The sequence below is a fragment of the Schistosoma mansoni genome, chromosome 2 (genome assembly GCF_000237925.1).
Source record: "Schistosoma mansoni strain Puerto Rico chromosome 2, complete genome".
Taxonomy (NCBI): domain Eukaryota; kingdom Metazoa; phylum Platyhelminthes; class Trematoda; order Strigeidida; family Schistosomatidae; genus Schistosoma; species Schistosoma mansoni.
The window spans coordinates 10,555,129-10,568,223 of record NC_031496.1 but is presented as its reverse complement, the minus strand read 5'-3'; the positions used below and the strand labels follow the sequence as shown (position 1 = coordinate 10,568,223).

Below are 13,095 nucleotides of genomic sequence, written 5' to 3'. Positions count from 1 at the left end.
ACAGCATTAGGCGACTTACTGCGCACAAAGTGAAATAAGGTTAAGTAGTTAAACAATCAAGATGCTATAGTGTCGTGTTATGCAGCTTATACACAACGTCGTTCATTTGGTAGTCTTAAGGCTTGGAAATAATCAGGAGACGAGTCAACAAAATCATCCAACGGTTGAAGCGATTGAATAATAAATGAACAAATAACTGTAAATCACATATTGGTCACTTCAAAAATGTTCTGAATCCGCCTCGTGCTACGAAGCCATATGAATGCCGTGTTTAATTATTTTTACGTGTAGTAACTTTGCGACTGAAGTACTTCATCTTTTCAGCTATCAACATGAGGTCAGCTCAGGACATGGTATTTTACAGTCAGCCAGCTTGGACAATTACATTACTGTAGACTTGATAGTGAAAGCTGATGTATTATTTTATGCGAAATAACACAATGTCTTGTGAGACGTAATTATCCAAACAAATGGTGTTATTTAGGTTTCTTGAAAAGATCATGAGTTTCGTCATCAACATATATAACATTATTTTAGTAAATTAATTATGACACAATAACAAAGTTTCCGTGGAACTGACAATACAAAGGCCATTACCATAAACCACAAGAAAAATTATTTTAGAAATAATTCTGAATCCTTTATACATCCCGCAGGACAGAGTCGTATGGTTTCATTCAGCTACTGGGAAATTTATGCCGTCATGTGAATGACTAAAGAGAAGATTAGACACTCTGAGAAACGTACCTTGAAAATCTTATGGAGTGTGTTTCTTCAAGCGCTAATCTGTTTGAAACGTTTTAGACTTTCCACCTGTTGATTGGTCATGTTTGTTTCCGAAGTCCTAAGAGTTGTGTTTTCTAGTTTCGCTCCGCAATTATGCTGCTGAAGATCTTATGTCTGATTTTATCTAGTTCTACTCTTACAGCAGTCACTGTTTGTATATGGGAAAGTCATTTATTTTCTTGAGTCTTTGACATCGATGCGGACCTCATTATTTTATTAGACACACTTCAACACTTTCATTCCTGACTTCTGATTTGACTGTGTTTGGGATCTTTCGAATATAAAGTTGGTTAGGACAAAAGCGTTGTCAAGCCTGAATAACCATATCACCTCAAAAACATATTTTAAACTTAATCTGAAACTTCTGTACAGAATTTTTGTGGACTTTAAATGTTCAATAGTGCTAATTAGAAAGACTTTGGTATATTTCATGCAATCAGGTTGTATTTTTAGACTAATACATTTTGATTGACGTAGAAATCCACTCGGATCTACTTCGAATTTTCCTGAGTAAGCAATTACAATGTACATTCTCAACCTTTCGTCACCAACCACATCAATCTTATCAGTCACAGACTTCACATGTTCTGTCCTAGAAATCTTCGTAATGAACTCATGAGTTTCCACTTTCCGATGAATATTAGACCGACAGTGTCTTAGTCTGTAAGCAATGAACGAGGAATCATGAATACCAGTATTTTGGAGTTAGATAAATTAAAATGATCAGTCACTAACTTCCTACTATGTTTTATGTTGAGTATGTGCACTGGCAGTAAAGACGTTTTGAGGAATATTCGATATTAAGCGTTTATACACTAGTCCGGCACTCTTGACGCATAAACTCTCTTCGGATTAGTTCATCTCACAGTTATGTGATTTCACGTTAAAGAGATAATTAACTTGGTACCTCACAGTAAGAGGTTAGGATGTAGTCGGGCTAAATACAGTGTTTCTCTGAAAGCTACAATAACCGATGTTCGAATCTTGTGGAAGACTTTTATCGAATGTGACAATTTTTTAGAAACGAATCTCTTCTGCAAGCAACAAGTTCATATACTAAGACTCAGTGACTATTCACAGCTTGACAATGCTTTTGTTCCCAATATCCCCGGAACATGATGAAAGCTTCAGTAGACGCCCAGCTTCGAGATCAGCGGGTCGGATTCTGTAAGGATCAGTCGCGCCCCGACCAAATTTCAACACTATGGATCATCGTTGAATAATCAGTTGAATGAAACTCATCTTTATACATCAAATTCCTTGATTAAGAGAACGCGTTTGATAAAATGGACAGATCATATAACCATCTTCGTTTACCTGAGAAAATCTTCAACATCATCCGGAATTCATGCGACATACTACACTACAGAGTGGTTGATGGAGGATGGGAGTCAAACAAGGCTGCCACTCTCCCTCGACAACTGATGAGGAGCACAGAATACAACGGACATCTCAGAATCGATTAGACAGCCTGGACTTCGTAGATAACCTTGAACTTCTATCTCATACATACGCACAAGTACCTATAAAGATGACCAGTGTAGCAGCAGCCTCTGCAACAATAGGCCTCAACACATACAAAGGAAAAAGTAGGATCCTCAGACACAACACAGAGAACACCAACCCAATTACACTTAATGGAGAAGCTCTAAAAGAGGTGGAATCTTTTACATACATGAGCGGCATCATCGGTGAACGTTGAGGATCTGATGCAGACGCAAATACGGGGATAGACAAAGGAAAAAACAGCCTTTCTACAGTTGAAGAACATATGGAACTCCAGACAACTATCAACTGACATAAAGGTCAAAATCTTCAACAAGAACGTCAAGAAAGTCCAACTGTACGGAGCTGTACTATGACAACCATCATCGTAAGGGCATCAATATTAAAAAACGGTTGTTTGAGCACGATACTCAATGTCCGTTGACCCGATACCATCAGCATCGGCCTACCGTGGAAGAGAACAAATCGGCTTCCAGCTGAAGTGAAAATTAGGAAAAGACGTTAGGGGTGGACTGGACTCACATTGAGGAAATCGTCAGACTGCATCACGAGCCAAGTGCTAACTTGGAGTATTAAAAGGAGATGGAAAAGCGGATAACCGAAGAACACACTGCATCGATAATTGCAGGCAGACATGAAAAGGATGAGTAGCAACTGGAACGGATTGCCCAGGACACAGCTGGATGGAGAATGTTGGTGAGCGGTCTATGCTCCTTCATGACGGGTTATAGACGTAAGTATGGCTAGAACAGCAAACCTATTGGTGACCCACTGTAGATTTTTGACCGAGAGCCTCCAGCTGAGGTGTGTCCAGTAAAACTACTGAGTGTAGGGTCGTTGTTAAAGTCATAGAGGACTACCAGTTTTGAGAATTTAATTATCACGCTGATACGACTTGACTTGAACATTCTGATCTATCTGACAGTTTGGATCAATTTCCTCAAAAAATGAAAGGCTTATGATAAAATGTCATTGGAAAACTGAAGTACAATGAGACCATCACATCTGAAATTCATTATAATCCTCATGGACTGCGGATAACGTGACAAGATATAAACACCATAGATTTCTAGTTAGTTGTCAGATAGTAACAAACAACTCAAACACCATGAACAGATGTTCATCGACGTCCGACCGGGTAATGATATAGAACCATGCAGATTAATGTTGAGTTACGTAGGATGGAATCAGTGATAGTAGAATAGTGTAGATGGAAAATATGAATTTTGGAGAGAGAATCCGTACCGTAAGTAGTGAAATGATTTTAGAGATCAATGTTCAGGAGCAAATGCAGTGAATTTATCTCAGACTGACGTTAGGCCGGTATATTTAGCGTTCTAAACCATACTGTCAATCACGCTGACAAAGATGAAGGTAAACAGTGCCACCTATAATATCGATTTCGGTAGCTGATTTCATGGACGGATAACATTCCTCGGTATGACTGCCCCTAACCTCCTTCTGACTACTTTAGTTGTGAAGTTTCAAAATTGACTGAACGCTTCACGTGGCAATCTGTATTCTTTCTTACCTCACAATGCTTGTGATCAAAAGCATGCAGTCTACCCACGCCCCTACTTATGCAGACCTTATTATACAACTATGGAGTAGCGAAGAGCCGATTGCCGCTTTGCGAATTCGGCTTTCAGTGTGTTGATATCCTGTCCAGGGTAAAACTGGGAGAACCCAAAGAAGACTTTTTCATCGGTATCGAGGTCTCTTCAGGCCTGACGGATGTTATAAGCTAGTATAAGCGACCACCGCCCGCAATGGCATCATTTCTTATGACCACTTTAGACTTCTACATAGAAAAGTTACGAGGCAACATTTTGGATTCAAAAAAAGAGAGTCGGACCAAAGACATTTTCCATCATTAATGAATGCGTCCAAGAGAATGTGCTTCCAACAGGATTTCCCATCAGATAGTGGGGTGAGTTTCCAGGATGACGAATCAGTAAGACCTTTCCAGGACACGTGCGATCATAGAAATCGAGAAAGGACTGTACTGATAGTAGTTAGCCATAAATGGACTTAATTGACAGTGTTTGACTGAAGAACCTTCACACCGCTCATCGTATCGAAAGTCGTTCACGAAACCGAGTTTTACCGATTGAAAAGGTGTAGCCCTGCCAAACATAACTGATAACTTAACCACAAGCGTGAAAATTATCTCGTTAGAACAAAACCCTATATTCTAAGTGGAAAAACTAAGAATTCCCCAGGTGGTTTGGAAAAGCCTTCAACGTAAAGACCTTGAGTAGTACGTAGTCACATTTCTATAATAAAGCATCAAGCAGTCCTAAAACTTTGTTTCACAGTACATTTTAAAATACTTCTTGTTGTGATGTTTCGTAATACCTAATAACATTCGCTCAACTAATTAAAAAGGGGGGAATTTCGAAAAGGTTAAATTATGCATGAGGTTAAAAGATTAGTTCTTATCAAACAATCCAGTCAGTCATATTGAAAAAATGTTTTCCAAACTGTTGACATGCAGAAAGCATGATAAACGGAAAAGTAAAACGAACTCAACTATGTCGCGTGACAAAAACATGAAAAGAAAAATCGTTTGCAATCATATTGAAAACGTTAACTTCACGACATATGGCTAAGCCTTTATTTTGGAGATAAGATTCATAGTGAAAAAAGTAAAAGCGTTGGAAGATGGTATATCAATTTGAAACTTTTGGTTGTCTATGCAAATACATTGGATTGATTTCCTTCCTAAAGTAACAAGTAATGTTAGAATGAAAAGCACTCAACGACGTCGCCAAATAGATACAACTTTGAATGATTAGATAGAAGCACAGAGGAAACTGAGTTGCATATTAGACATACATATATACATAAAATTAAGCAACTGAATCACAGGCCAAGGAGTCATGACGTATACATGCTGCTTTCCAGACAGCAAGTGACGCTGCTTCTTCCAAGCTGTTGACGGCGATTAACTCTAAACCGCTGTCAGAAATAAGGGACTGGGCTTCGATAGCATTATTACCCTGAAGTCTAACAACAACCGGTATATTAACGATGCCATTCTTTAAGGCTGATATAAGACCTTCAGCAATTGTTTTGCAGTTAACAATCCCACCAAATATATTCACCAGAATGCAATCAATTCGTGAGTCTCCTACAGAGGAGGAAATCGGATAAAAAATTCAGTAGAGTAGAAAACAACTTGACATAAAATTTAAACTCGACATGTTTTTTGAGAAGTACATTAGATATACTGAACAAACCCTAAACTTGATGATGATGTTAAGTAAATAACAGAATTTTATTGGCCAAATATTACGCATGTAAATTTAGAATGAAGGATTTAAATATAATTCAAAGAGGAACATTTGTATAAATATAAGGCAGCACTAGATACAAGAAACTCAAAGAAATCTATGTGCTTCGAGTTGCAAAGTATCCAGATAGTGATTATGCATATAAAGGAAAACATAAGTAAACGGTGTGATCTGAAGAATTTATATGAATGAAGTGTCATAAATAATGCAAGCAAAAAATGTGGCTAGCACCGATAGTTGGTGTTTACTAAATAACGTGTAAAACTAAACAAGTAGTGAGAAAGCACAATCATCAACAGAAGAGAAGGAAGTCAGATAATGAAATAGAATGTTAAAATAAAAAGATAAGATAATGGTTACAACATATCGGTAAAATTTGTTGCATAGTATAAATCGAAGAAATATAAAATGATACTACTCACGAATAGTAAGTATTATAACTTTATACGAATATTCGTTAATATTAGAACGAATAGTCTGATAAAATCTGGGCGCCGAGTATAAAGAATTCATTATATGTGAAAATTATATTTGAAATAATCTCAGAGATTGAAATTTAAATAATCCAGACGTTTCGTTTAGCAAACTTGTCTGGACTTTTTCAGGGGGATAATGAAAACTTTACAAAAAAATTAAAGGTGTATATCTTAGAAGAATAACAAATCAATGATCTTTCCATTTAAAACAGAAATCAGTTATTCTTCAAAGTATTTGAGAGTATAATTTTCACTCACATAATTTAGATTTTTTTCTTGTCCTAAAATACTTGTACGAGACGAAATATTTTTATGACCTATATATCAACTATCACACAGTCAGTCAGTCACAACGTAGAACTTCATACATACGTACATCAGTTCGAGTCGCCATACCACATTAGCACAAAGATACAGTTGTCGATGCAAATCCCATAGTAGGATGGAACAAACTGCTGCGCAGTAAACCCATCACTTGGCGGCTAGACGGATATATCGCCTACGCCATAAATTACACTAGTTGGCAAAAGCCAGACGAACCTTCTGCATCCGTGCTGAGATTTCGTCACACACCAGACCACAAGGGCTGATGACACTCCCAAGATAAGTGAAGAGGTCAACGCGCTCAAATACTTCACTCCCTATCATTAGTTCGGGTGTCCACGCATCCCAATCCTGAAGTGAGATTTTGTGTTTTGAAGGGGAAAATAGCATCCCAAACATGCCTGCATTGTTGCTCATAGTGGTCAGAAGACTCTGCATTTTGTCAGCTTCTTCACCAAATAGAACTGTCACCGGCATATTTTAAGTCAACAAGTGAGTCTCCTGGCAGAAGTTCAACACCTCTAAATCTGGATGAGGAAAGTGTTATTCCTAAAAGCACGTCTACCATAAAGTTAAACAAGAATGGAGAGAGTGGACAGCCTTGACGAATACCACTTGAGGTAAGCAATTCTGATGACAGTTTGCCATAAGCTCTAACTCGACCAATTGTGTTCGAGTAGAGAACCTGTATAAGGTTAATGTACTTCTTTGGCACTCCTTTCAGTGACAAACACCGCCACAGGACCTCACGATCAACGGAGTCAAATGCCGCCTTAAGGTCGAGAAATGCTATGATTGTGTGGCGTCTGAATGTGTGTCTATGTTCTAAGACCTGACGTGGAGTGAATATCTGGTCTATACAACCACGTCTAGGTCGAAAACCAGTCTGGTTTTATCTAGTCTGCTTTTCACGAGCTTTGGTTAGGCGTCGATGTATAATTGAAGCTAATATTTTAGACACTATATTAGTCAAACTGACCCCTCTGTGATTGTCACAGAAGGACTTTTGTCCTTTCTTACAGATTGGCACAACCTATCATCTATTTCCAAAAATAAAAACAAAGGACATCAACGAGATTTTAACAGTAATAAGTTCGAACCACATTCCAACATAAATTCTCACCAACTAAGATATGCCAATGGAAGTCATGAGCTTGTAAAACAGTTTACTATCTGTTATAGGGATTTTCATGATAATTTATTTAGACTGAGGGAGATATACTTTCTAAGTTTTGAAACTAAACGCTTAATAAGTCCTAAATCAATGGTTGGTATGCATACGTCACGAAAATAAAGGTTGATAGTACGTTTAAACTATAAGATTGAAGAGAGCAAATAAATAAAACTTGTGTTATGGTCCATTACAGTCGCAGAACTCTTACTGAGGCATCTAAATTGCATTACTTAATTGATAGTAATTGCTTGAAAATTTGAGGACCAGAGTGACAATAGTCCATAAATGGGCTTAATAAAAAGAACAGAGTGAGGTACCTGTAATTTACTTACTGGCAAGTATGTGGAATGCTTTTTCAACTTGAGACGTAGTGACACTTCCCCCCAGATCAAGAAAATTAGCAGGTTTACCATGATGATAATGAATCAAATCCATAGTAGCCATAGCCAATCCAGCTCCATTTACAATACAACCGATATTCCCATCATCTAGACCGATATAGTTTAAGCCATTGTGTGTAGCATCTGCTTCTAAGGCTGCTGCACTCTTCGGACCAGAAGCAGCCACTTCAACAGCTTCAACTTCCAAGGCCATTTTATGAACTTCTGGTTGGCGGTATATTGCATTCTGATCGAAAGCTAATTTAGCATCAAAACATACAATCTGACCATCCTTTGTTTCACCAAAAGGATTAACTTCAACCTGTCAAAAACAGAGAATTTGTAAAACAAAAAGTTTCATTTTGACTAGTTTAACAGTTCCTAACTAATTTGAAAACAATTCTTCATGAAATGAATTTTAAACAATCTAGAACAGTTGAAACGATGAGTAACGGTTTGAAAACTTACTCATTAGCTCAAAGCAACTAAAGATGAACAGTTGAATGTCAACTGGATTGCTGTTAAGATCGCATTCTTTGGTTTATAAAACGTAAACAGTGTAGATCACTAAGGAATTAAGTTAGTTGTCACTCACCACTAAAATTGCCTGCAAATTCGAGTTTCTTAAAAAATACTTCTCAGAATATGTAATAACAAAATTGTATGGTGAAAAGTTGGGATGCAAGGTCATAGCACCGCAAGTCGTTCAAAACTAAATTAAACAAATGATCTAACTCTCAAACTGATGGGTGCTTTTACAAACGTTTATAGTATAAGGATTATATAATTAGATCATTATTGTAATGATAAAAGGTAGCTTGGTTTATTTTACTTTGTTTTGAATGAGTCTTTATCCAATAAAAACAAGAGTGAGATTAAGAGTTACCTTGTCCTAGTTATGAACACCTAGAGCATGAACAGAGAACTGGATCCACGGTCTTAACGTCTTATGATGAGCATACCTACTTTCTAGTCAATAGATATACATTCTATTATCTCAGCTGATATAGAATATCGAGAATAACATCTAATGTGATCGCTGAACATTTTCATTTTAGTTAGAACTATAAATCGTGACACAAAATTCATGATGTAACCATAAGCAATATATTAGTAGGCATCAGTGGTTTTTAGAAAACAAATCTAATTACAAACACCTATCAGGAATTCTGGCTAGTTGTCAAAAGACTGAATAGGATTATCTAGTTTGAGTGTATACTAAAAGATTGGTTAGCCAGTTTTCAGTCTATCGGTATATCAAGCGTTTATCTCCATATGACTAACCTGAACGCAATCTAAAGCTGTGAACATTTTGTACAGTTTTTGAATTTGTTTGCAGGTTTGTTCATACAATTGAGTATGTGGATTGAACCCCAGAGCTGTGGCGAACCTTGATGCCTGGTCTTCTACAAAATAGGAAAATTATTTGATCAGTGAAAAAGTGGACAATGATAGTATATATAGTGTTTCCTAAAATTTCTGCTGGGTACATCTTACAGTACTCAAAATAGGCATCTCATGTGACTGATAGGAAACACATTTTCTCGATATCTGTACTTACCTGCAGCAAACATGTTGACCACACACTTCATAACATTAAAAAGCATCTAATTTTAGCTCGTTTACTAGTCAAACTTCACAGTTCGTCTACTTCACTATTCCAGTAAAATTTCATATTATCACAGAAGCATTATTTCAAACGAATGAACAGATTTCTACTAATATTGATGTGTATTATTGAGTTATCAAGTGTTATATATATATATATATATATATATATATATATATATATATATATATATATTAGTGGTAATTTCAATAAACTAGCATTTAAAAAAAGCTAATCGCCTCATCAGTGAGTTTCAGTTTCATACCATTGAGTTGAAAATGTTTGAATGTCACTTAAGAGTATTCGACAAGTATAAGCTGAATACTTTAGTGAATATATAGAAAGGAAAGTAATTTTCATATACTAACCAGTTACCCCGACAGTTACATCAATAGGTTCTTTGATAATTTCAGATGGACAACGTTTGGCTAGTTCTTCAATATCCATTCCACCTTTGCTACATGCTACCATGATTGGGGAGTTAGATGTTCGATCCATTAAAATAGCAAAATATGTTTCGCGGTGAATATCAAGTGCCTCTGCTACCATGACCTGAAGAAATTCACAATAATATACTTGAGAAAAAATAACTGCTACGATAACTTATAAATACGAAGGGATTTAATAATAATAAGTGAATATGCTGATTCTTCTCATATTTATAATAAACTTCATAATCAGTCTGTATATATCAAGAAATTTGACATTTATGTTTTGAAGTGACAAAAACTGATTGTGGTTAATGAAGGTTCGTAGATGATTTGAGGCTTATAAAATTATTTGAATTAAATAAAAATACTAGAAGGACGATTCTAAGTTTAGATAAAGAACTTAATGGCAGACATGTTAATTGTAGTCAAATTAAGTTTTTATGGTTCTTATATATATTAGCAAACTACCTGGAATTTTTATACTGACCGAAATAAAAATTGACTGCTGAAATGGATGAAAAATAATCAATCAACAAAGGGTTTTGGATTTTATCAACGTTGTAAGGAAACGTATGACACCAGTGAATTACTGCGAAAAATTCACGGTGAGCAAGAACAAAGCCTGATATTCATTTAATTTTACCAACAGATAGGTCAGCTAGAAAACTCATCATATACTCGCTTAATTTCAAACGATATTTGACCAAGATCATTTCTGTACTAAAATTTCATGTCATTTACTAAAAATGAAATTTATTTCGTTCAATCGTGTCAGACACCGATATCAGTTCATATGGAGCCTTGTCGCAATAATTAGGTTACACAAGCATGATCTGCTAACCAAGGAGTATCATTGTGCATCATCTACCAACAACTGCCTAATTTATAAAATAACTGAAACTTTCATCCATAAGAGTGTAACTAAAGATGAGAATCAGTTGTTAAATGTCAGCTCCATTAGAAGGGTGGAAATACTTATACCTTCAACTGATGCGCTCGAAGTTGAAATTTGTTGTATCATGATCAACGATTACGACTAGGTTTAGCTTCTCCTTACGGTAATTCCTAATTACAAACAATCAAGATTGTTTCAATACAATGAAATCAATTTAGAACCCGAGAATGCAACAACTGCCACAAACAAATCTTCAACAATAAAATTCAACGACAGGATTCAAAATGAAGGCAGTAGTGCGGAAGAAAAATTGACAATCAACTAAAAGAAATTAAAGTTTAACAACTCTATGTATAGTAAACAAGCATAACGTTGAGACAGGAAGATGAGAAAACTATTAGTAGCAACCAGACAGAAAATATCAAAGGTCACGCAAAAGCAAGAGTTCAAAAACAACTTTACTCTGGATAATCATTACAAGCAAGAACTAACACATGGTTAAACAAATCATGACGTGAAGCCTTCTAAGCATATTCATTCAAAATATTCAACGGAAACTTCCATGATGGATAAAAGTTTCGTAACTCTATGAAGAAATGTTAACGCGTATTCTGAAGAAAGTGCAAAACAATCATTAACATAGAAAAAGTAAGAGACACGTTGAGTGGTACTGATAGTATTCATCCAAGGATTATGAAGGCTTAGGGGTGTGACTGTCGAGCCTCTGGCAGCACTGTTGGACTTGATGTAACGGCAGTCCAATTTCATAAGGGACTGGAAAGACGCAATAATCAGTCCATTTTATAAAGCGATAAATAAAGAATTAGTCAGCAATAATCGAAATGATAGTTTAGCCAATGTAGTTGGCAAGCTAATGGAAAAGATTATACCGGGAGCTATATAAAACTATATGAAAGGGCATTACCTAACATCCAGAGAACAACCTGGTTCTAGGAAAACCCGATAATGCATGATTAATCTGCCGATTGAACAACATGGATCTAGGAGTCACAATAAGTAAAAATCGCGAAACTACTAATAACTACAAGGTTGCCGTTGCCAAAAGCTTCAGGGTCTTACGGGCTTGACATAAGTCATCTCACTACTTGGACGAAGAAATGTTTAGGGTATTTTACCTGACGTTTTTCAGAGCGAATTGGAAATATGGGATTCAAGCAGCGAGTTATTGCTCTAAGTATGAGACGGATATGCTAGAACAACTTCGAAATTCAGGGGCCAAAATGGCAAAAGGTATCTCAAAAGGTATCACACGGAGACGCCTCAACATGTTCCCGTTATCTTAACTCAGGTTATGTGGTGATCTAATACTGGTTTATCATACACTGAACGATGATCACTAAGACTGAGGACATTCTAAGAAAGCCCGAAAACCAAGATCAAATCGTCCACGTCTGAAGTCGCGTTCCTCCGAAATTCTGTACCAGAACATATGGTATCAGAACCTGTTGTTAATACATTGGAAGTGAGATCGGACATTTACAGTACTGTAAATTTCAATAATTAATATAGATCGGTCGAACTCTTAACCTTACTACTGGAGACTGGAAATAACTTTAATGGGTAAAAGTACTACAGGTTCTTGAGCTGGAACACTTTTGCGTTGACAACACACGCTGAGCCTACGGAGCCAGAACAAGTAGATAGGAATTTCTAAACTCCAATGCTATCAAGAAACTAATAAAAGCAATTCTCATGCCACCTGTATTACATCCAGTCTATTAGACAATCTTTTTGTCCGTAAAAACTACAGCTGACCCAAAACTCCGGAATAAAACCCAATGCGTAAGCTTACTTGACTGACAAGGATACCCGAGGATGTCGTTTGCTTGGTGATAAGGTGGTTTCCAAGCATCTTCGACACTATGAGTGCCATTTCATCTGGATCCTTCGTAAGATGGACGCCACCTTTAAACCCATCACGAAAAACGCCCATTCCTCTACCACCTGCCGGTATCTGAGCTTTTATAACATACTCTTTGACCTGTAAGTTTGTCATTTACAACATATAACAGTCTACTCTGAAATTGTGTTTTGTCGTATCCACTTCACCAGGATTTCTGACAAGCACGAATCTTTGCACGTTAATCCCATGATCTAACATCAACTTTTTGCACTGATATTCTTGAAGATTTATAGAACGTTTCCAAATCTTGTTGACAAGGCTACAACGAGAAAACACATTTCCTAGTTTATTCAT

General features: G+C 36.5%; 2 protein-coding genes across 2 annotated transcripts; both read right to left on the bottom strand.

The window, feature by feature from the left end:
• Positions 1 to 993: 993 nt before the first annotated feature.
• Positions 994 to 1,573, bottom strand: Smp_060830 (hypothetical protein). Its single transcript, XM_018795643.1, has one exon. The coding sequence runs from the start codon at positions 1,315 to 1,317 to the stop codon at positions 1,003 to 1,005; it is 315 nt and encodes a 104-aa protein (XP_018649935.1). The 5' UTR covers positions 1,318 to 1,573; the 3' UTR covers positions 994 to 1,002.
• Positions 1,574 to 4,690: 3,117 nt separating this feature from the next.
• Positions 4,691 to 13,095, bottom strand: Smp_060820 (putative succinyl-CoA synthetase beta chain; the record flags this gene model as incomplete). Its single annotated transcript, XM_018795641.1, has 6 exons — positions 4,691 to 5,425; positions 7,895 to 8,264; positions 9,227 to 9,348; positions 9,920 to 10,103; positions 12,691 to 12,879; positions 12,916 to 13,095. 6 exons carry the CDS (start codon positions 13,093 to 13,095, stop codon positions 5,145 to 5,147), a joined length of 1,326 nt encoding a protein of 441 aa, XP_018649934.1. The 3' UTR covers positions 4,691 to 5,144.

Bases quoted from the DNA above. Each gene is read 5' to 3' on its own strand.
- Smp_060830 (XM_018795643.1), bottom strand. From the start codon at position 1,317: ATGTACATTGTAATTGCTTACTCAGGAAAATTCGAAGTAGATCCGAGT.